The sequence below is a fragment of the Rana temporaria genome, chromosome 3, assembly GCF_905171775.1.
Source record: "Rana temporaria chromosome 3, aRanTem1.1, whole genome shotgun sequence".
Classification (NCBI taxonomy): domain Eukaryota; kingdom Metazoa; phylum Chordata; class Amphibia; order Anura; family Ranidae; genus Rana; species Rana temporaria.
In genome coordinates this window covers 59,100,379-59,125,488 of record NC_053491.1, presented here as the reverse complement: position 1 = coordinate 59,125,488, position 25,110 = coordinate 59,100,379, and the positions used below count along the sequence as shown (strand labels likewise).

Here is a 25,110-nt window from a genome sequence, read left to right as displayed (position 1 = left end):
GGAGGAAAGAAAAGGACAGGACAGGACAGGACAGAACAGGGAGGAAAGAAAAGGACAGGACAGGACAGAACAGGGAGGAAAGAAAAGGACAAGACAGGACAGAACAGGGAGGAAAGAAAAGGACAGGACAGGACAGGACAGGACAGAACAGGGAGGAGAGAAAAGGACAGGACCGAAAGGAAAGGACAGAACAGGGAGGAAAGGAAAGGAAATGAAATAAAGAAAGAAAGAAAGAAAGAAAGAAAGAAAGAAAGAATTTTTACATTTATGTGCACAAACATCTGTAAAAGTCAAAAAGGTATAATAATGCACCTGTTTGCTGACAAGCATCCACTAAGAGGACAATTTTGGATCGGCTGTCTGGGCCCGATGAACAGGTTTCCTTTTGTACTGCCACACTCTTCATTGGAGGCCTCTTGCATTTAATCTGTGGCACCCCTTGCTGTGGAGGCTTAGAAAAAAAAAGAAAAAAAAAAAAAAAGATATACACTACTGATTTGGATAATTAAATCAAATGCAAATCTAAACAATTAAAAAAAACATCTGGACAAGACACTGTCTGGTTGCAACATTATGAATGTCAATAAATGTGACGTGATCAAGGTTGAAAAGTAAAGGACTCCAGCCAAGGGCTCAAGGAGAGTCAATATTCTTATTGTTGCCCATTTTGCAAGCCAACACACTGCAGTGAAATAGGGGCAGGCCACAAGACAGAAAAATAAATAAAAGGTGGCAGGCTATCTACAATGTTGCACTTTAAATCAATAGTTACTTTTATTCTGGTTTTCTGATATGCCCAGGAATTACCCAGCTACTTTGGATGGCACTACACAAACTGAAGGTTTGATGCGGTGTGCGCTACAGTCAGGGCTGCTGTTAGAAAGGGCCCCCCCAATATATCAAGACCATATTTTCACAAAAAATACACTAAATTCATTATTAGTGGACACAAACTTAACATTGAACCTGTGTGAATTAGCTTTTCGCGGCACTGGTAAGAGACGGTCTGATAAAAGATACCAATATTTATTTAACAAAAAAGAACAGGTACAATACAAAGACAATTTAAGAACAAACCCCACATTTCACATCAGAAAGCAAAAAACAAACTGTGTCTTAATGTAAGGAATCGATGACCTCGACCGGTTTCGCGGTGATTTACCGCTTCTTCAGGAGGGGATTTTTTCTAAAAAGTATGCATAAACATATAAATAAACACAAGCAAAATATACAATATGTGTATACATTGTGTAAAAATCAATACAACGCGTTATGTAATGGAGCAGAGCACTCACCCAGGTTGGTCGTATGATCAAGCATGGAGCCTGGTTCAGGCCTTCTTTGGCGCATAGAGGGGGATTTTTTATTTAGACGGGCTCTATTAGGGTGAGGAGTAGAATCAATCAAATGTACAGGGAATTTTTTTTTCCCCCTTTCCCCCTTCTCTATTTCCCGTCACTCACACACACTTCCCCTCACCCACTGGTGACCTATACCTCAATAATTAATTGATCATTCCCTGTACATTTGATTGATTCTACTCCTCACCCTAATAGAGCCCGTCTAAATAAAAAATCCCCCTCTACGCGCCAAAGAAGGCCTGAACCAGGCTCCATGCTTGATCATACGACCAACCTGGGTGAGTGCTCTGCTCCATTACATAACGCGTTGTATTGATTTTTACACAATGTATACACATATTGTATATTTTGCTTGTTTATTTATATGTTTATGCATACTTTTTAGAAAAAATCCCCTCCTGAAGAAGCGGTAAATCACCGCGAAACCGGTCGAGGTCAGATTCCTTACATTAAGACACAGTTTGTTTTTTGCTTTCTGATGTGAAATGTGGGGTTTGTTCTTAAATTGTCTTTGTATTGTACCTGTTCTTTTTTTGTTAAATAAATATTGGTATCTTTTATCAGACCGTCTCTTACCAGTGCCGCGAAAAGTCCCTTCCAAAATCCCTTCCCTTTTCCCTTGACCTAAATATTGACGTTCACTGGCCCCAAGCAGCCAAATGTCAAATTATTTTGGTCTCGTTATTTCTCATATTAAATGGGATGTAGGCACCTTTTTACTTCTTGTACCCTTATTCTAAAAGAGGCGACACTCTCCTTGTTTCCCTGTGTCAATTAGCCCTTTTATTTGTTTTTTTTTACATAAAAAAATATATATTCACAGTGGGGGACACACGGGGAGGGGGATTGATCAGAAGCAGGCAGAACAGGAAGGTGAATCGGTGTCAGTGTCGGGAAAGTAATTAGCAGAATGATGCCCTGTATCTGTGTCTCTCCATGCAGCAGCTGAAAGCCAGCAGAAGGGGTAGAAATTGGCTTTCAGCTGCTGCAGAGAGCTGCATAGGGCATTCTTCTGTAACTGCCCCTCCACCAAATCACACTAATTCCCCTGCTGTTTGGGCCCCCCTGTGTGCCCGGGCCCCCTACAGGAGGACTGGTGGTCCCCCCCTATCAGCGGCCCTGGCTACAGTCCTCTGCTTAATGGCCCATACACACAATCCGTCGATCCAATGACAGATCATCCTCATTTTTTGCATGCTAGTCACATATCAAAAATGAAAAGGTTACTATAAGTTATGAAAATTCTCATACGACAGAATACAAATTCGGAGGTGATGTAATGTGTAGTATTGTATTTTCGGACAACTGTACTGATTAAATAAAAATCGTACGATCTTGTATCGTACAATAAAACATTTGTGCTTGTCCAATCTGATAATATCAGATGAACTATCGTGATCGACTCTCCAAAGCTGTGTGACAACGATCAGATTCTAATCCGATCACTTCGAAAGCGGTATTTTTCGTCCAATTTTTGGATTGTGTACGGCCCGGGCCATAAGTATGATACAAGATCTAAAATTACATTTTTATAATCTTTGCAAAGAAAGCAGAGAGCAATTTATATATCCTTAATAATATTATCATTTATACTGAGGTGCCCCCTGTTCATGTGCACACGGTTGAAGAGCGCTAGTGTGGGTTTTATGTTATTAAAGCAGGTGGTGAACAAACACCTCATCACTGCCTGTCAAATGCTCTCTGAAGAGCGATCTGAACGTGGATTGCCTTTCAGAGAGCAGCGCAAGTATATAAGAAAAAAAAAAAAAACAATGTGCACCCCCACCCACCTGACCTCAGAGCTTTTAAGAGCACACGCAATTTTAGATCTCAACATAATTCATGCCTATTAATAGAAGGCGTTTTTGTGGATGACCCAAATAGGATATATAGCACCAAATCCCCAATATTGTAAAAGACAAAGGAAGAAAGAAATGGGACTTTTGGGTGCACAAATGCAATATATCAAGTAAATTATATTAAAATATTTTTATTTTGAACAACAAAATAAAAACAATAATAAAAGTGGATAATTAGAGAGTGGTAGTACAAAAATACAATAGGACAGTCCGATGAAATGTGTTCCTGACATGTTTCGCCCTTGATTCTGCAGTTACCTTAGAGATTGTGACAGCAAGTGTTGTCCCAGGGGCTCAGCAGCATCTATGCACCGGAGCCAGTGGCTTTTTATACCCATCTGGCCCATAGGCCGGAAGCGGACGCAAAGGCTGGACCATGCATGCGCGAACGGCGCCACTGACGTCACTCCGTGTCTCTCCACTGTGTTCAAAACACACAACCAGGAGAGACGGCGAAAGAGGACTTTACTTTTGGCACTTTATGTATTCTGATTGTGTATATGTATTGTGACACATGCATATTTGTGTTTGTATTTTTTTAGAGGTTTGTACCACCTAACTGGACAGTTTTTCCTTTGAAGAAGCCCGAATCAAGGGCGAAACATGTCGGAACACATTTCATCTGACTGTCCTATTAGTATTCTTGTACTACCACTCTCTAATTATCCACTTTTATTATTGTTTTTATTTTGTTGTCCAAAATAAAAATATATTTTAATATAATTTACTTGATATATTGCATTTGTGCACCCAAAAATCCCATTTCTTTCTTCTTTGTCTATCAATAAAAGAAATCTTTTGTATTTTACAGAAAGTATTGACATTTTTCATGCGTCTGTGCGCATTATAATGAATTTAAATGCATTTTTACTGAACAATTTGATTTGATAAACAGTCATGCTAATATTGTGCAACAAAATACCAAGAACCAACATTTTGATCTGAGTATTCACTACTTTCAGAAAATATGTTTTAAGCATGTTTTCATGAAAAAACAAAAAAAACAAAAAAAAAAAAAAACACACACACACACACACACACACACAAAGTTAGTATACAGTGCCTTGAAAAAGTATTCATACCCCTTCAAATTTTCCACATTTTGTTACATTTCATGTTACAACCAAAAATGTAAATGTATTTTATTGGGATATTATGTCATAGACCAACACAAAGTTAAAGGAAAATGATAAATGTGTTTTTAATTTCTTTTACAAATAAATATGTGAAAAAAAAAAGTTTGGTGTGTATTTGTACTCCCTCCGATACCCCCAACTAAAATCTAGTGGAACCAATTGCCTTCAGAGGTCACCAAATTAGTAAATAGACCACCTGTGGTGTGTAATTTAATCTCGGTATAAATACAGCTGTTCTGTGAAGCCCTCAGAGGTTTGTAAAAAATCCTTAGTGAACAAACATCATCATGAAGGCCAAGGAGCACACCAGACAGGTCAGGGATAAAGTTATGGAGAAGTTTAAAGCAGGATTAGGTTATACAAAAAATAAAATAAAAAAAATATTCCAAGCTTTGGACATCTCATGTAGTACTGTTCAATCCATCATCTGAAAATGGAAAGAGTGTGGCACAAACCTACCAAGACATGGCCGTCCACGTAAACTGACAGGCCGGGCAAGGAGAGCATTAATCAGAGAAGCAGCCTAGAGGCCCATGGCAACTCTGGAGGAGCTGCAGAGATCCACAGCTCAGGTGGGAGAATCTGTCCCCAGGACAACCATTAGTCGTGCTCTCCACAAATCTGGCCTTTATGGAAGAGTGGCAAGAAGGCCATTATCGCCCAGAAGCGATTCAGTTCGCATGCGCCGCGCTTTATAAGTTTTTCATTCATTCATTCATTGAAAGAAAGCAACAAGAAGTCCCGTTTGCAAGAAGCCACCTGGGAGACACAGCAAACATGTGGAAGAAGGTGCTCTGGTCAGCTGAGACCAAAATTTTACTTTTTGGCCTAAAAGCAAAACGCTATGTGTGGCAGAAAACGAACACTACACATTACACTGAACACACCATCCCCACCGTGAAGCATGGTGGTGGCAGCATCATGTCGTGGGGATGCTTTTCTTCAGCAGGGACAGGGAAGCTTATGAGAAGATGAACAGAGCCAAATACAGGGCAATCTCAGAAGAAAACCTGTTAGAGTGTGCAAAAGACTTGAGACTGGGGTGGAGGTTCACCTTCCAGCAGGACAACGACCCTAAACATACAGCCAGAGCTACAATGGAATGGCTTAGATCAAAGCATATTCATGTGTTGGAATGGCCCAGTAAAAGTCCAGACCTAAATCCAATTGAGAATTTGTGCGAAGAATTGAAAATTGCTATTTACCGATACTCTCCATCCAGTGTGACAGAGCTTGAGCTATTTTGCAAAGAAGAATGGGCAAAAATTTCACTCTCTAGATGTGCCAAGCTGATAGAGACATTCTCAAAAAAAACTCAGCTGTAATTGCAGTGAAAGGAGGTTCTACAAAGTATTGACTTGGGGGGCTGAATACAAATGTACACCACAGTTTTCACATATTGATTTGTAAACATTTTGGAAAATCATTTATTATTTTCCTTCCACTTCACAATTATGTGCCACTGTGTTGGTCTATCACATAAAATCCCAAAAATACGTTTAAGTTTTTGGTTGTAAATGTGGAAAATTTCAAGGGGGTGTGAATACCTTTTCAAGGCACTGTATGCAAAAAATAAAAGAATAAATTAGGAGGGCTCCAGCACTGAACTTACTTTGCCTCCTTAAAACTTCTTTACTTATTTGGACTGAGCTTGAACTTTGGCTCTAAGAATCAAGGGTAAGACGACCCCTCAGGTCCGGACAGAATTTTGTGTAAACAATCAAGACCAGTTCTCTTTAAATACGTGGATAGCAAGGCAAGTACTTACTTTGTGGATAAGGGGCGGTCTGGAGGTATTTCTGCTTCGCTGGTTCGATAAAACAGTGATCGGAGATTGTGGAGTTGTCCGGTCATTGCAGTCGACGGAGATTGCATTGACGGCATTGGTTGCCTGAAGAGGTGTGGTGTAAGTAGTAGGAATTGGATGGTAGAACCCCATGACTTGAGCACAAGGTGCAGGCATTAGCTGGTAGTACATGTATTCGGTTGATACAGGTGGCTGAGCAGGTACAATAGGATAAGCAAGATAAGGCCCAGGAGGGTTTGAGTTTGACTGTTGCCATCTTAGATCATTAATATACAATGGAATTTGCCTGCAAATAAAAAAACAAGGAAGAAGAAGAAGGTTTAAATATAAAAGATCACAGCCACACGTTGCTGTAGAGTTTTTCAATAACTAAACTATTGGACATATTTGGTAGGTGCAGGGAAAGACAGCCAACCAATAAGAAGCTCTAGAATAAGAAAAAAAAAACACATTACATACAAAAAAGAAATTACAAAAGTAGAAATATTGCTCAAAGTGATCAATCGCCTGTAACTAGCTTGTAAAATTTTATTGCTATGGGGTATACAATAAGTAGTAACAATAAAGTAAGACCAACACTGGGCACACACAATTTAGTGCACACATGTCAAACACAAGGCCCTCCAAGCCTTGTCATGTGGCCCTTGCACCCAGATTTGCAGCCGCAACGTGGCATAACTCAATTTCGCCACCTCCAGCTCTCACCCTCCACTCCCCGCTATCACTGGTAAACTTCTGGGGGCGGTTGGCACGGCGGGTACAGACCTCCAGAATCTTAGACAGAACTCATCTCACTGCAAGGAGAAGTAACCCTGTCTACACAGGGAGGTCCTAAAGCAGGGATCCTCAAACTACGGCCCTCCAGCCGTTGCGGAACTACACATCCCATGAGGCATTGTAAAACTCCGACATTCACAGACATGACTAGGCATGATGGGAATTGTAGTTCATAAACAACTGGAGGGCAGTAGTTTGAGGATCCCTGTCCTAGAGCCAGGCTAGGTAGAAGACAGATGTGAGGAAGCTTTTGGGGGGGGCCGCACTCTGTACGCAGTGGAATCCTGAACCCTCGCACTCTGTACGCAGCGGAATCCTGAACCCTCGCACTCTGTACGCAGCAGAATCCTGAACCCTCGCACTCTGTACGCAGCGGAATCCTGAACCCCAGCATCTGTACGCAGCGGAATCCTGAACCCCAGCACTCTGTACGCAGCCCACCCCAGATACAACCGGCCCTCATAAAGATGAATGGGGCAGTGGCGCTACCTAAAATAAACTCAACAGTAAAGAAGTGTGTGTATAAACAGACTAGGTACCAAACACCAAGTGTATGTGAAGAGCAGTGTTTCTCAACTCCAGTCCTCAAGACGCTCCAACAGGTCATGTTGTCAAAATTTCCCTCAGATGACACGGCTGTGGCAATTACTAAGGCAGTGAAACTGATCAAACCACTTGTGCAAAATAATGGAAAGCCTGAAAACATGACCTGTTGGGGTGCCTTGAGGACTGGAGTTGAGAAACACTGGTGTAGAAAAATGGCAGCTGGCCTCCCAATTGCAAGGGTTAGCTGTAACAAGTGTGTGAACACTGATAGATGTCAAAAACACCTAATAATATATGCAAATCTAGGTGCAATTTGGGCCAGTAATATAAAGTATAAGGACACTACTAAGTGTCTGAAGTGGCCCATATAAAGAATGCAAAATAGAATGTGCAAAATAAATATAGTGGCCCAGATTCATGTACATTTGCGCGATATTTGCGGGGGAGCAGGGCAACGATCTTGCCCTGCGCCCCCGCAAATATTTTGCGCTGCCCTCGATTCACGGAGCAGTAGCTCCGTGAACTGCGAGGGCGCGCCGGCAAATTTGCCCGGCGTAAGCGCGCGCAAGTTAAATGATCCCGCCGGGGGCTCCCGCGCCGAGCGTACAGCGCATGCTTCGTCGGGAAACTTTCCCGACGTGCATTGCGGCAAATGACGTCGCAAGGACGTCATTTGCTTCAAAGTGAACGTGAATGGCGTCCAGCGCCATTCACGAAGCACTTACGCAAACGCCGTGAAATTCATATTTCACGGCGCGGGAAGGCCGGCTATACTTTAGCATTGGCTGCCCCTACTATTAGAAGGGGCGGCCTTGCGCTAAAGTTGCAAGAAAGAAAGAAAAAAAGAAAGAAAGAGAGAGGGTTATCTTACCATGGCTGCACTTTCTCTGTGGATGGACTATGGGGGTGCCCGTCTCATTTTTATAATTTTATAATTTGTGGTAAAATCACAATTGGCAGGCCAGCTGCCATTTCTATACACTTCACAGGTGCGAGTCTTGGTGTTTGGTACCTAGTCTCTGTTTATACACACACACTTATTTACTGTTGAGTTTATTTCGGGTAGCGCCACTGCCCCATTCATTTTTATCGTACCTTATTCTCCTTTGGGAGTTGTTTTTAGGGGGCTGCAACCGTATTTAATTTTCCTAAGCGCGGACTTTTATTATTATTTTATACCACTGATGGGACCCACAATGTATTTTAGTTTGACACCCTGATTTAATGTGACAATTTGGCCTATTTCTGCCAAATCTTATTCGCTTTTACAGGGAACTGCGAGTAGGCCACTTTTAATCAGGAATGCTAAAAGCCATAAAGTTAACAGGCTTATCTTAATAGAAATGTAAAAAGTAAAGCAAATGTCGAAATTTCACTAGCTTAGATTATCCAGATCAATAAAAGATTTTTACTGATTGCCACACAGTGGATATACACTACCGCTTTTCAGTACGTACTTTGCACATTAATCTGTAGCTTATTTTAAAAAATCTGTACATACGCATGCAACGGTCAGGTGACTGCACTCATGTGATTCCAATGTTCCCTCAAATCACACCAATTAATAAAGCCTAACAGATAGCTGGGCATACTATTTGGTGAGAGAATTACAGTAGCTGCAAATGCTCACAAACTTTATATCTTTACTATTAGTAGTAGCCTGGATGTTAAGCCGACTTCGATATTTCACGAGTCTATAACTCAGAAGTAAGCATTCATAGAAATATCAGAAGAATTTATCTGAATACTTGTTACTGTATAAAAGCAACTGGAGCAGCATAACAACCAAGCTACTAGGAATTTCAGGATACACAAAGAAGGGTCATTACTTTGTCTTTATCAACTTTCTTCCTGTTTCAAACAGAAGTGGTAAGCCATTGTGGGCTACAACTTACCAGCAATAGATCACTGTAGAAGCAGTGATCTATTGCTGCAGGGAGACACTGGACACAACTGCTGCAAAAATGCTTCCCCACTGTTGGTGTCAGTGGAAGAGTGCCCCAAGGGTCAGATAAGAGGCAAGCAAAGGGCCGCAGTTTGGAGACCCATGATCTAAAGTATTCTTAAATGGTATATGAGGCAAGCCAACCATCAGAAATGTGAAACATGCAAAATTATTCCACACTAATCAGCATGATGCTTGACTTATCTGTCCTGGAGGGAAACAAGTCATGTGATTATTCACACTAAATCACATGTATTCCCTTTCTAGCTGGAGTTAATCCATCCCTTCCTTTAGTGTACACAATCCCATCCAGTGTTGGAAAATCCTGTGACAAACTTTCTCCTAAATAGGCACCGGAATTAGGCAACGACTACAGGAAGAGATGGAGCTTGAACTTCAATATACACTTGATTCACGTTACTATGACTAAGCAAATACAACTGACTGTAAACTAAAAGAAAAGCATTAGTATAATCTCTACTCAAAGCAGAAAGCAAAGTTCACGCATTGTCAACTCCCAGATACAGAACTTCAGGCGACATAGGAAGGCAAGATAAACAAGTCTCATTCCAGATTTCTATCTGTCAGCTCGCGGAAATCACAACAGAAAGCATTTGAATTCACTTCATGATCTAAATGAAGGCATGCAAATTACCTATTCGACTGGTTCTCTTGGACAAATGGATAACAGGTTATAAGATAGCTTGGAATAGGTGTGGGCTCAAGGCCACCGACGCTTCCACCATCGCCTGACAGAGACATTGGTAATGTAAGGGCTTCGCTCCCTTTCTTCTGAGGGATGAACGGCTCAACTTCAGCAGATAGTTTTCCATTCTACAAAACAAAAGTATTTAGAGATTACATTTTCATACAGAAAAAGATCTTATTGAGAGTATAAATGCGCGCACACAATATTATATAAAATATACACACGCACACACGTGTGTGTGTATATATATATATATATATATATATATATATATATATATATATATATATATATATATATATATATATATATATATATATATACATATATACATATACATATACATATATATACACACACACACACACACACACACACACACACACACACACAATACAAAAACATTTCAGACCTCCTTCACCTTTTTCAATTTTGTTATGTTGCCGTCCGATACTAGTGTTGTATACCTTCATTTTTTTTTTACCTCTCAATCTACACGCCATACCCCATAATAATGATGAAGGCAAAACAGAATTTTAGAATCATATGAATTTATAAAAAAAAAAAAATGAAATATCACAGTTTTTAGACCCTTTGCAACACCACCGGAAATTTAACTCGGGTGCCTCCCATTTCTCTAAATCAGAGACGACGAACCTTGGCACCCCAGATGTTTTGGAACTACATTACCCATCATGCTCAAACAACAAGTGGAGAGACTTTGGCCCCTTTTACACGGGCGGACCGTATGTCCGCCGCTTCATCCATCCGTGCACGGATGAAAAAGGGACATACATTGATCCCTATGAGATAGCGGGTCTCAGCGGATGAACATCCGCTGACACCTGATCTCATCCGGGTCCGCAATTCTCAGATTCTGCAGACGGAGGAAAATCCTATTTTTCCATCTGTCTTCAGATCAGAACACTGACAGACAATTCGTGTTCATCTGATCCCCCCCATAGGGGAGAGCGGAGAAAAGACAGGACGGTCCCTGTACGGCGTGTGGGGACCGCCCTGTCATCCGCCGGATCAGCGGAGCGATCCCCGCTGAGCAAGCGGAGGTTCACGGGGTGTGTCATCACTGATCCGTCCCGTGTGAAAGGGCCCTTCATCTGCTCACTCAGCTGTCAAAAGAAAATATCCGGGCAGTCTGCCAAGTTCTTAACAGGAAACATTGTAACTAACACTTCCTTCTTAGATCAAAGGGATACACTTCTTTGTGTAAAGAACAGTCTGCCAAGTTTGTAACAACATTAAACATTGTAACCAACTTCCTTCTTAGAGCAGGTCTGTGTGTAAATGCAGGAAGTTGAACCACTTAGGCCCAGATTCTGAAAGGACTTACAACGGAGCAGCGCCATGTACGCTGTTGTAAGTCCTAATCCGAGCCGTCGTATCTATGCGCCCGATTCTTAGAATCAGTTACGCATAGATATCCATTAGATCCGACAGGCGTAAGTTTTACACCGTCGGATTGTAACTGCATTTTTCTGTTGGCCGCTAGGGGCGTGTAAGCTGATTTACGCGTCGAAATATGTAAATCAGCTAGGTACACGATTTCACGAACGTACGCCCGGCGCAGTACAGTTATAGGCGTATAGTTGCCCCTGCTATATGAGGCATAAGTGCGGCGTACCAATGTTAAGTATGGCCGTCATTCCCGCCTCGAAATTTGAAAAAGTTACGTCGTTTGCGCAAGTTGTCCGTGAATGGGGCTGGACGTCATGTCGAAACCAATGACGTCCTTGCGGCGTACTTTGGAGCAATGCACACTGGGAAATTCCACGGACGGCGCATGCGCCATTCGGGAAAAACGTCAATCATGTCGGGTCACAGTAGATTTACATAAAACACGCCCCCCCTTATCCAAATTTGAATTAGGCGGGCTTACGCCAGCCGATTTACGCTGCGCCGCCGCAACTTACAGAGCAAGTGCTTTGAGAATACAGCACTTGCCCGTTTAAGTTGGAGGCGTAACGTAAATCGAATACGTTACGCCCGGGCAAAGTTACGCCGCTTTACGAGAATCTGGCCCTTAAAGTCCAAATCTTTTTCTGACACTTGTTTAAAGTTAAAAATCAATATTTTTTGCTAAAAAATGCATTTTTTTAAATGCATTTTTTTTTGGGGGGGGGGGGGATGCAGTTCAATGAATAAAAAAATAAAAAAAAACACAAACAGTAAAGTTATCCCAATTTTGTTTTTGTTTTAATGTGAAAGATGATGTTACGCCGCGAGAATCGTGAAAAAATTGTGATTCTCATTTTAGCAAGAATCGTGCAGCTCTAGTACTGAGTAAAGGGTCTGAAAACACACGTGTACATGTGATATTTCAGTTTTTCTTTTTAATAAATGCACAGACAGGCATACCCAAGATTCTGTTGTCACTTTGTCATTATGGGATACTGAATGTAGACGAATGAGAATTTAGTTTTTTAAATAAATGTAACCACTTGTGGACCGCCCGCTGGTCCACCAATCATTATACAGCAGCTGTTTGAAGTGGAATATCGTTGTTCTGGCAGCAGATAGCTGCCATAACCCCGGTATCCTCTTCAATGGCGGATGGTCCTCTATTAGATAAGTGGTCGCCGCAAGATCCCTTTTATGGCGCTGCAGTCGACTTTACCGCTACCGACGGCTCCGGTAAAGACAAGAGCGTCCTTTCCCCTGTGAGGCTGGATGCCGAGGGAGGTAAGGATGGCCCCCTGCTCAGCTCCATACCATTGGATGACGGAAGCGACATCAAACGTCACTTCTGCTCAATGGTCTTAAAGGGCAAATTCTTCCCACCAACGATGTGACAACTATTCCCCTCTCCGACAATGAATAAGGAACTAGGGTGCTACTGTAATATTGATGGAACGGGCAATAGTGTATTTAGGTTTTGTGCTGCCCTAGGCCTGACTAAACCCGTGACCCCCTAATTTAAATATGACCCACCCCTTCCTGTGAAGGCCACACCACTTCCTGTTTAAGACCCGCCCTGACATTTTCAAGTTGAGACACTAGTTCTGAGGGCCTGCGGGGTGGTGGGGCAATGGATTCCCTTAACTTGCATAGATTTCATCTCACTTCCTGTTTGGCTATGGGGCAGGAAGTAAAGGGAAATCTATGCAAAGGGACAGGGATGGTAAAAAAAATAAACTGACAGGGGCTATAACCTTCTCTTACTCTATCCAAAAATGAAAAAAAGAAAGTGGTGCCTATAGTTCTACTTTAAGCACAAATTTCTGATAATTTTATGGAGAGGACTAAGATATAACCATGCTAATGATGCAGCAGAAAACATATAGCACTGTGGTGAAGGTTTGTGGTCCCCCCCCCCCATAGTTGTAGAATGACAGCCGTCCACATACTGGAAGCAATGCGGCCGATTTATGGGGACGCTACACTAATTTACCTCTCAGCCCAGTTCGCCCCGCAAGACTGGCGCTACACTAATAGTGTAGCGCAAGCCAGCAGGGACTCTTTCCGTACTGCCCCCTGCAGGGGGAGGGGGTTCAAATTAGAGAGGGAAGTGGAACAAAAACAATGCAGGTAAAGCACAAGTGGAGGCAGCTTCTCTAAAAAGATAGGTCCTGGATACCTACTCCCATTCCTCCCTCTGACACCAACAATGGGGCATTTCTCCTCAGACTGACACCAATGATAGGGGAATATTCTTTACACTGAAAAACCAATGGTGGGGTATTGTTCCTCCTACTAATACTAATTATGGGGCACTATTCAAACTCCTATTGACCACAGGCACAATGTCAATTATTTTATTATTATTTTTTAACTCCTACTGACCACCAAGTCTGAGGCACTTTTTACTCCCAATGGCCACAGTCCAGCCCCTTAAAATGTGAAGGACCATAAAGTAACCCTTTATATAGAAAGTTTGGAGACCACTGGTGTATAGAATGTACAGTATAGTGTGATTATATATATATATATATATATATATATATATATATATATATATATATATATATATATATATATATATAATCACCTCAAGTCGTCAATTGCAGTTTAGCAGACATTCAGATTGTAGCATTAGGCCTCATGCACACGGGACCTCTGAAAATAACTCCTCTGAATTCCATCTAAAGCTGCACATTGCATATGTACTTATACATTCTACTATACAAATTATTAACTTATGCTGGCCCCTGGAATGCATTTACATGCATACATTTTATGCATATAGTGTTTAGACACGTATAGGATTTTTTTTTTTGCCCTTAAAGGACTTCACTCAAAAAAATAAAAAAAGTGTTCCACTCTCTCCCCCCCCCCCCCTCCTTCACTTTTTTTTTTTGGGGGGGGGGGGCGGTAGCGGAATGACAGGTGCCCTCTTTCCCACTTCCGGTCAGAATGCTGCAGTGATCTGTGAGGATGTTTACCCCTTTTTCCACCGCAGCCTTCGGTGACACATCACAGGTCCCAGAAGACTGTGGGATCAATCACAAAGCACAGCGCGACTCATGCATGCGCAGTTGAAAGCCTGGATCACTGCCAGTTTCCCTTGGTTTAGATGCCAGCGCCTGCAGCCAAAGTCAATTGAGGAATCGACTTGGGTGAGGATAACACTGGATCCAGGGACAGGTATGTGTCCTTAAAGGGGTGTTCCAGCCTTTTTTTTTAATTATTAAAAGTCGGCAGCTACAAAAAGTGTAGCTGCTGGCTTTTAATAAACAGACACTTACCTGCTCCATGGTTCCAGCAACGCGCCGGCCGGGGCTCCGCTTCTCGCCCCCCCTCGCCAGCCGGCGTCTTCATTCTTAGTGTGGGCACCCGGCAGTGACAGCTTTCGGCTTCACGGCCGGGCACCCAATGCGCGAGCGGCACTGCGCATGCGCGAGCGGCGCCGTCCGACTGACCCCACCAAAAAAATTACATGCCAAATGTGGCATGTAAGGGGGGGGGGGGGGGAAGGAGTGGATTAAGCGGAAGTTCCATTTTTAGGTGGAACTCCGCTTTAAATTAAAAGACAGCTATAGGATTTGCAGCTGCTGACTTTACATATTTTTGGGGGGGGGGGAGCCTAGAACTCCTCTTTAAAGTGGAGGTTCACCCGGAACTAACATTTTTTAAACTTCGATTCCTGCTCATTTTGTCTAGGGGAATCGGCTAGTTGTTTTAAAAACGAAGCAGTACTTACCGTTGTAGAGAGCGATCTTCTCCGCCACTTCCGGGTATGGGCTGCGGGACTGGGCGTTCCTATTTGGATTGACAGGCTTCCGACAGGCTTCCGACGGTCGCATCCATCGCGTCACGATTTTCCGAAAGTAGCCGAACGTCGGTGCGCAGTATAGAGCCGCACCGACGTTCGGCTTCTTTCGGCTACTCGTGACGCGATGGATGCGACCGTCGGAAGACTGTCAATCAAAATAGGAACGCCCACTCCCAAAGACCATACCCGGAAGCGGCGGAGAAGATCTCTCTCTACAACGGTAAGTACAGCTTCGATTTTAAAACAACTAGCCGATTCCCCTAGACTAAATGAGTATCAATCTAAGGGGAAACATTTTTTTATGGGTGAACTCCCGCTTTAAGCTCCTCTCAAGAACATGCCTTTGGTGGGTTTATTTTACTGCCTGTAAAACGCACCTCTTCTAATACGCCTGTAAATGCCTTTGTGTGCAGGACATATAGGCTTAGGAGGTGATTTTTACAAGCTGAAAAACAAAATGCTCAGTGCCTGTATAAGCGGTGCTTTTTTTTTTTTTTTTTAACCTCCATGAGCACAAGGTCTTAAATCGTTATCAAAAGTGGAAGTAAACCCTCCTATAATTTTAGCCAAGGAAGCTGCCATCTTTGCCTCTGTTTAATCTACAACTGCCAGGGTGCTGCACATGTGATCGGTTATGACACCAGCCATTGGATAAATTGGCAGTTTGGTTTAGAGCACGACTAATGGGAGTGTTACATTTTCGGCACGTGACGGAAATAAAACAGTTTTTAGTGATGTGTTTACTCCCGCTTTAAATCCAAAATCAAAAACGTATTAATGTCGCAGCTTGCCAATCATTAGATGTGGTGGCTGTATTCGTTTTATTTTCTTCAGCCCCCCCCCCCCACAGGTTTCACTTGGTGATCTGGCCAGTAACACACCTCCTGTATTAGGCCCAGTCCACATTTGTGCGACCTGAACGCAATATTGCTGCAACTTGAAGCAATGCCTGCGTAATGTTGAGCTCTATAGACCTCAAGTCACATCAAAATATGGACCAAGGTAGTACAGGGACTACTTTGAAGTTGCACAGCTATGAATGGTACTCATTGGAAATCATGGGGTAAGTACGCCTTGTCATGCGACTTTGCAGTCCCAAGTCACAGGACAAGTGTGACTGGGGCCTTAGTGAAACATGACTCTGAGGGAATGGAAACAGGAGGCACAGCAGACAGCAACTGATCTTGGTGATGTCAGCGGAGAGCGGACTTCAAACTGCTCTCCTCTGAAACCGGGTCACAGGAGTGAAAAACGAATTGCACTCCTGTGATCCATAGGAGAAGCCCAGCCTAAAAATCTCAGGCTGGATTTAATATAAAAAAGGATAACATTGATATGTGCAATAATCATAAATATAATACTTAAAAGGCAAAAAAGATAAACAAAAAAGTGCTCAAAAAAGTAGAAAAAAAAAAAAAGGGAGATGGACACAATGGGGGTTATTTACGAAAGGCAAATCCACTTTGCACTACAAATGCAAACTGCAAGTGCACCTGAAAGTGAAGTCGCTGTAGATCTGAGGGGAAGATCTGAAATGAGGAGACGCTCTGCTGATTTTATCATCCAAATCATATGCAAGCTAAAATGCGTTTTTTTTATTTTCCTTGCATGTCCTCCTCAGATTTACAGTGACTAAACTTCCAAGTGAACTTTCAGTGCAAACTGAATTTGCCCTTCGTAAATAACCCCCTATATGTTCACCCGGTGCTCCTGTTCACATGAGGATAAACCAGTGCCTCTTACCAGAACTGTTGGATCTCAAATTCCAGAGAGATCATACACGCTCACACCAGAAATGGCCAACAGGGAATGCTCCTCCTCAGGCTGATCCAGGGGAAAGATCTTCTCTCATACAACAAGCTGTCCAGAGACATGGAAACCTCAGAGACACAAAAAAACCACCTTCTCCAGGTAATCTCCAGCACCATGGTATATCATAGGATGATGGAAGGAAGAAGCGTCATGGTGCAGTACTTCCAAAGATTTTATTTAAAATACAATATAGTACTTACATCCAAAATCTCGGTAGAAAGTGTAAATTCACACAGCCGTGGCTCAAGCCAGCAGGCTGATCCGCAGGGACGTCAAGGATTGCTGCCCCACCGACGCGTTTCCCCATACAAGGCATCGACTGGGAACGGAGCCATTCCGTCGGCCGTTTCTGGTGTGAGCGTGTATGACCTCTAGAATTTGAGATCCATCAGTTCTGGTAAGAGGTGCTGGTTTATAGATTTGTATGAAACAGGAGCACCGGGTGAACATATCCATATATCTTTCTGCAATTTTTGGAACACACTTCAATTTTATATGACAGATTAATTCCATTTTATGCTTTCGTCTCTATGCTGCACAGCAAAACCAGGTCAGTCTGAATGACAAGCGAGACAGGGAAAACACCACGCTGATCATGTGACAATATTCCAGGAATGATTTCACACAAAGTTCGTTTACATTACCTCTTCATATTGTATCAGATATCTAAACCAAACATTACATCAGTCATTTTCCACTCCTTTCAAGCAAAGAGGTTAACAACCCTATGAAATTTACATCAACTCATTTCATACAAAGTTCTCACATTAACAAGTGACACCTTTGGTAGATTTACCAACTATCCCCATTCTGGTGACAATTATAGGGAAGCGCTTTAAAAATCAGAGCTAAAAAAAGGCAACCCCCCACCCCCCCCCATTCCATTGAGAGAGGGTTATACCTCCTGTCTATAAATTTATAAATATATATAAATTAATACACACCTCACATTTTTTGTAAATATATTATATCTTTTCATGTGACGACGCTGAAGAAATTACACTTTGCTACAATGTAAAGTAGTGAGTGTATAGCTTGTATAACAGTGTACATTTGCTGTCACCTCAAAATAACTCAACTCACAGCCATTAATGTCTAAACCACTGGCAACAAAAGCGAGTACATTCCTAAGTGAAAATGTCAAAATTGGGCACAATTAGCCATTTTCCCTACCCGGTGTCATGTGACTAGTTAGTGTTACAAGGTCTCAGATGTGAATGGGGAGCAGGTGTGTTAAATTTGGTGTTATCGCTCTCGCTCTCACTCTCTCATACTGGTCATTGGAAGTTCAACATGGCACCTCATGGCAAAGAACTCTCTGAGGATCTGAAAAAAAGAATTGTTACTCTACATAACACATTTCCCCATGATGCTCATGCCATTTGCTGTGTAGTGGAACATCATGGGAAATGTAGTTCCAAAACATCTGGGGTGCCAAAGTTCACCATCACTGACCTAGGCTATAAGAAGATTGTCAAGGCCCTGAAACAGAGTTGCAGCATGGTGGCCAAGACAGGGTTGCCAACTTTCAGTAAATTTACGAATAGTTTGTAAAATCTGTACTTTTTGCAACTGTCCCTGAATGCCCATTACAAACATGCAGGCTGCATGTCCTTAACGGACATTCCTGGACAGATGCAACAATTATGGATTTTACAAACTGTTCGTAAATTTTCTGAACGTTGGCAACCCTGGGCCAAGACCATACAGCAGTTTAGAAGGACAGGTTCCATTTAGAACAGGCCTCGCCATGGTCGACCAAAGAGGTTGAGTGCACATGCTCAGTGTCATATCCAGGAGGTTGTCTTTGGGAAATAGATATAGTGCTGCCAGCATTGCTGCAGAGGTTGAAAGGTTGGGGGGGGGGGGGGGGGGTCAGCCTGTCAGTGCTCAGACCATATGCTGCACACTGCATCAAATTGGTCCACATGGCTGCTGTCCCAGACCATATGCTGCACACTGCATCAAATTGGTCCGCATGGCTGCTGTCCCAGAAGGAAGCCTCTTCTAACAACGATGCACAAGAAAGCCCGCAAACATTTTGCTGAAGACAAGCAGACTAAGGACATGGATTACTGCAGGGATATGCAATTAGCGGACCTTCAGCTGTTGCGGAAAGTCCCATGAGGCATAGCAAGACTCTGACAGCCACAAGCATGACACCCAGAGGCAGCGGCATGATGGGACTTGTAGTTTTGCAACAGCTGGAGGTCCGCTAATTGCATATCTCTGGATTACTGGAACCATGTCCAGTGGTCTGATAAGACCTAGATAAACTTATTGCGTTCAGATGGTGTCAAGCGTGTGTGGCAGCAACCAGGTGAGGAGTACAAAGACAAGTGTGTCTTGCCTAGAGTCAAGCATGGTGGTGGGAGTGTCATGGTCTGGGGTTGTATGAGTGCTGTCGGCACTGGGGAGATACAGTTCATTGAGGGAACCATGAATGCCAACATGTACTGTGACATACTGTAGCAGAGCATGATCCCCTCCCTTTGGAGACTGGGCCGCAGGGCAGTATTCCAACATGATAACGACCCCAAACACACCTCCAAGATGAACACTGCCTTGCTAAAGAAGATTAGGGTAAAGTTGATGGACTGGCCAAGCATGTCTCCAGACCTAAACCCTATTGAGCATCTGTGGGACATCCTCAAAACGGAAGGTGGAGGAGCGCAAGGTCTCTAACACCCACCAGCTCTGTGATGTCATCATGGAGGAGTGGAAAAGGACTCCAGTGGCAACCTGTGAAGCTCTGGTGAACTCCATACCCAAGACGGTTAAGGTAGTGATGGAAAATAACTGAGGCCACACAAAATATTGACACGTTGGGCCCCAATTTAGACATTTTCTCTTAGGGGTGTACTCACTTTTGTTGCCAGCAGTTAAGACATTATTGGCTGTGTGTTGAGTTATTTTGAGGGGACAGCAAATTTACACTGTTATACAAGCTGTACACTCGCTACTTTACATTGTAGCAAAGTGTCATTTCTTCAGTGTTGTCACATGAAAAGATAGAATAAAATATTTACAAAAATGTGAGGGGTGTACTCACTTTTGTGAGATACTGATAGATAAAAGAGATATATATATATATATATATATATATATATATATATATATATATATATATATATATATATATATATATATATATATATATATATATATATATATATATATACACACATACATACATACATATACATACATATACACACACACAGTATCATAGAGATTATATATCTCTCTCTATCTTTTCCCCCCATGGGTGTCTTATTAGGGAGATTCCCCTTCACTTCCTGTCCCATAGCTAAAACAGGAAGTAAGAGAAAATCATCTTAAAATAACCAATTCCAGACCAGGCCTTCTCTGGCACTTTTTGTTTACACGTAATGATCAGTATTTTTTATTTTATTTTTAATTAAAAAAATAAATAAATTACTTCGAACCCCCAAACATTATATATTTTTAAAAAGCAGGAGGCCCTAGAGAATAAATTGGTGGGTTTTGCAAATATTTTTGGGGGGAAAATACGCTTTTAGAATTTTAATGCAAATGAAAAAAAAAACACACACACACACACACACACACACCAATACATAACCCCTTTTTTGTAAAATATAAAAGATGATGATGTTACACTGAGCAAACAGATATCAAAACTTATCACGCTTTAAAATTGCACACGTCTGTGTAACGGTGACAAATCTTACTATCCATAGGAGGATGCTTTAAAAGCCTTTACAGGTTACCACTTTAGATTCACACTGGAGGTCTGGGTGCTAGAATTAATGCCCATGATCTGACGTTCCCAGTGTGGGACGGTCGCGGAACCAATGCACATGTTCGTGTTTGGGTTCTGTTCAGGTGTGAATTCAGCCTTAAATTGAGGCCTGATTGGCACCTGAACCGATGAACAGACGTGCACCGGACCCCAGGCATGAACCCGCAGCCACACAGGTGTAAACTCGCCTCACTGCTGAAACAGAAATAAAATCCTGACAGAAGTTCTCGCCACTCTATTAACATCTTGAAGTGGCTGTAACCCTATATTAAAAAAAAAAAAAAAAAAGGAGAAGATCCTTTTGCTTTGAAGCAGGATATATAGTATAGTGCTTGTGAGGTGTCATTTGTCCCTCTCTATGCTGTAAAATACCTGGTTGATCCCGCGTCCCCACGGTAATCATGGCTACTGATCCACAATACTGTGGTCAGTTTACGTGCTTCCATCATCCTACTGCTCTTTCTCCCTCCTTGTCAGCTTGGGAGTCTGTGCGTGAGCCGTCTAACCCCCCCCAATCACTGTAAAGTCACAAATCCTGGATTCACCTCTGTAACAGAAAGATATACTGTGCAATGTCCATTTTAAAAACTAAGCAGCGAAACACCTTACTTCAGAGCGCCGCTGTGCGCTCACGTGACTCCCCCCCCCCTCCTCTCTCTCCCCGGCTGACATCAGCAGGGAATCTCAGCCCCACCCACTGTAGTCCTCAGTTCAATGAATGAGAGAGCTAGGAGGTCACATGAGCGCACATCAGAGCTCCGAAATAAGGTATTTTGCTGCATAGTTTTTTAACAAACACAGATACTGCACTGTATATCTTCCTGTACCAGAAGGGATTCCAGGATTGGAGTAGTGTCTTTATAACCACTTTAAAAAGAAGGGCTTTAGGTATATCTAATTTAGACTTTGAGATCAGTATAAAATTATATTCTTTATATCTACAGTGCCTTGTAAAAGTATTCGGCCCCCTTGAACTTTGCGACCTTTTGCCACATTTCAGGCTTCAAACAAAGATATAAAACAAATTTTTTTGAAGAATCAACAACAAGTGAGACACAATCAATCATGAAGTGGAACGAAATTTATTGGATATTTCAAACTTTAACAAATAAAAAACTGAAAAATTGGGTGTGCAAAATTATTCAGCCCCCTTAAGTTAATACTGTGTAGCGCCACCTTTTGCTGTGATTACAGCTGTAAGTCGCTTGGGGTATGTCTATCAGTTTTGCACATCGAGAGACTGAAATTTTTGCCCATTCCTCCTTGCAAAACCGCTCGAGCTCAGTGAGGTTGGATGGAGAGCGTTTGTGAACAGCAGTTTTCAGTTCTTTCCACAGATTCTCGATTGGATTCAGGTCTGGACTTTGACTTGGCCATTCTAACACCTGGATATGTTTATTTGTGAACCATTCCATTGTAGATTTTGCTTTATGTTTTGGATCATTGTCTTGTTGGAAGACAAATCTCCGTCCCAGTCTCAGGTCTTTTGCAGACTCCATCAGGTTTTCTTCCAGAATGGTCCTGTATTTGGCTCCATCCATCTTCCCATCAATTTTAACCATATTCCCCGTCCCTGCTGAAGAAAAGCAGGGCCAAACCATGATGCTGCCACCACCATGTTTCACAGTGGGGATGGTGTGTTCAGGGTGATGAGCTGTGTTGCTTTTACGCCAAACATAACGTTTTGCATGGTTTCCAAAAAGTTTGATTTTGGTTTCATCTGACCAGAGCACCTTCTTCCACATGTTTGGTGCGTCTCCCAGGTGGCTTGTGGCAAACTTTAAACAACACTTTTTATGGATATCTTTAAGAAATGTCTTTCTTCTTGCCACTCTTCCATAAAGGCCAGATTTGTGCAGTATACTACTGATTGTTGTCCTATGGACAGAGTCTCCCACCTCAGCTGTAGATCTCTGCAGTTCATCCAGAGTGATCATGGGCCTCTTGGCTGCATCTCTGATCAGTCTTCTCCTTGTATGAGCTGAAAGTTTAGAGGGACGGTCAGGTCTTCGTAGATTTGCAGTGGTCTGTGGTCTGATATTATCGCTTGCACAGTGCTCCTTGGGATGTTTAAAGCTTGGGAAATCTTTTTGTATCCAAATCTGGCTTTAAAACTTCTCTACAACAGTATCTCGGACCTGCCTGGTGTGTTCCTTGTTCCTCATGATGCTCTCTGCGCATTAAACGGACCTCTGAGACTATCACAGTGCAGGTGCATTTATACGGAGACTTGATTACACACAGGTGGATTCTATTTATCATCATTAGTCATTTAGGTCAACATTGGATTATTCAGAGATCCTCACTGAACTTCTGGAGAGAGTTTGCTGCACTGAAAGTAAAGGGGCTGAATAATTTTGCACGCCCAATTTTTCAGTTTTTTATTTGTTAAAAAAGTTTGAAATATCCAATAAATTTCCTTCCACTTCATGATTGTGTCCCACTTGTTGTTGATTCTTCATTTTTTTTTTTTTTTTTTTTTAAATACAGTTTTATATCTTTATGTTTGAAGCCTGAAATGTGGCAAAAGGTCGCAAAGTTCAAGGGGGCCGAATACTTTCGCAAGGCACTGTATATCTTTGTGGTGTGTGTTATTTTTTAATTTTTTAACCACTTCCGATCCGTAGGACGTCCTGGGACGTCCTAGACTTTGAGTGGTGATATCTGAATGATGCCTGCAGCTGCAGGCATCATTCAGATATCTCTGTCTTCAGCCGGCGATTCTGTGCACCAGAAGAACGATCAAAGCGGCGGTTCCGCCGCTCAAGCGTTCTTCTAGGCAGCGGGAGGGGACGTCCCCCCGCCATCCGATGCTTCTCCGGGCTCTCCCGTGCCATCGGGGGCCCGGAGAGCGAATCGGCCGGCGCGCGTTGCTGAACCATAGAGATGACTGGTGACCAGATGGTCACAGTCATCTCTATGACCGTCGGAGGGCCGGGCGCAACGTTATGACGTCACGCCCGGTACCCGGAAGTAAACAAAGCCGCAATCGCGGCTGTCGGCATGTAATCTGTGAAATGTTTTTCACCAATTTCATGCTTGTAAGCCTGTAGGAGAGATGTGGGGTCTTATTGACCCCACATCTCTCCATAAAGAGGACCTGTCACAGTGATTCCTATTACAAGGGATGTGTACATTCCTTGTAATAGGAATAAAAGTGATCAAAAAAAAAAAAAAAATGTAAAAAAAAGTGTAAAAATAAAAAAAGTAAAAAAATAAAATAAAATAATAAAAAAAAAAAATTTAAAACGCCCCTGTCCCGGTCGCTCGCGTGCAGAAGCGAACGCGCATGCAAGTCCCGCCCACATATGTAAACACCGTTCAAACCCCACATGTGAGGTATCATCGCGTGCGCAACAATTCTATCACTAGAGCTACTCTGTAACTCAAAAATAGTAACCTGTAAAAAAATTTAAAGCGTCGCCTATGGAGATTTTTAAGTACCGAGGTTTGGCGCCATTCCATGAGTGTGCGCAATTTTAAAGCGTGACGTTAGGTATCTATTTACTCGGCGTAACATCGTCTTTCACATTATACAAAAAAATTGGGCTAACTTTACTGTTTTGTTATTTTTTAATTCATGAAACTGTTTTTTTCCCTAAAAAAAGGTGTTTGAAAAATTATTGCGCAAATACCGTGCGAGAAAAAAAGTTGCAATGACCGCCATTTTATTCCCTAGGGTGTCTGCTAAAAAAAAATATATAATGTTTGGGGGTTCTGATTAATTTTCTAGCAAAAAAAATTGTGATTTTTACATAAAGGAGAACAGTGCCAAAATAGGCCCGGTAACGAAGTGGTTAAAGGGGACAGGTTTAACTGGTATGGGCAGTGGAAAGCCATGCACCAGACGGATACCCAGGAACAGTCTAAGCAGGTTTGTCCGGCACTTTCATGCAGCAAGGTAGTAAACAAACAGTTGCAATGCAGGAGGTCCTTGTACAGCAAGTCCATAATATAAAACATCACTACCTGGGACAACTAGCCATCTGTGGCACTACTTGTCCTATTTATTGGTGTCCTGTTCACCCCCCCTGTTCTTACCAACATGTTCATTCTTGTCTCAATGCCCCTTTCCTCATCAGCTTTTCATTTCAATTCATTGATAAATCTTTGTGAAAAAAACAAAAACAACCCTCGGATCTCAGGC

At 42.3% G+C, this 25,110-nt stretch overlaps 1 protein-coding gene across 2 annotated transcripts in view; it reads right to left on the bottom strand.

The window, feature by feature from the left end:
- SECISBP2L (SECIS binding protein 2 like) overlaps positions 1-25,110 on the bottom strand; it is an 84,262-nt gene that overhangs the window by 33,346 nt on the left and 25,806 nt on the right. For both annotated transcript variants that reach the window (XM_040342645.1, XM_040342646.1), the window contains exons 2-4: positions 10,087-10,265; positions 6,125-6,449; positions 313-451 (exon numbers count right to left, since the gene is read on the bottom strand). In XM_040342645.1, the coding sequence (XP_040198579.1) occupies positions 313-451; positions 6,125-6,449; positions 10,087-10,265 (643 nt within the window). The remainder of the gene's footprint in view (positions 1-312; positions 452-6,124; positions 6,450-10,086; positions 10,266-25,110) is intronic.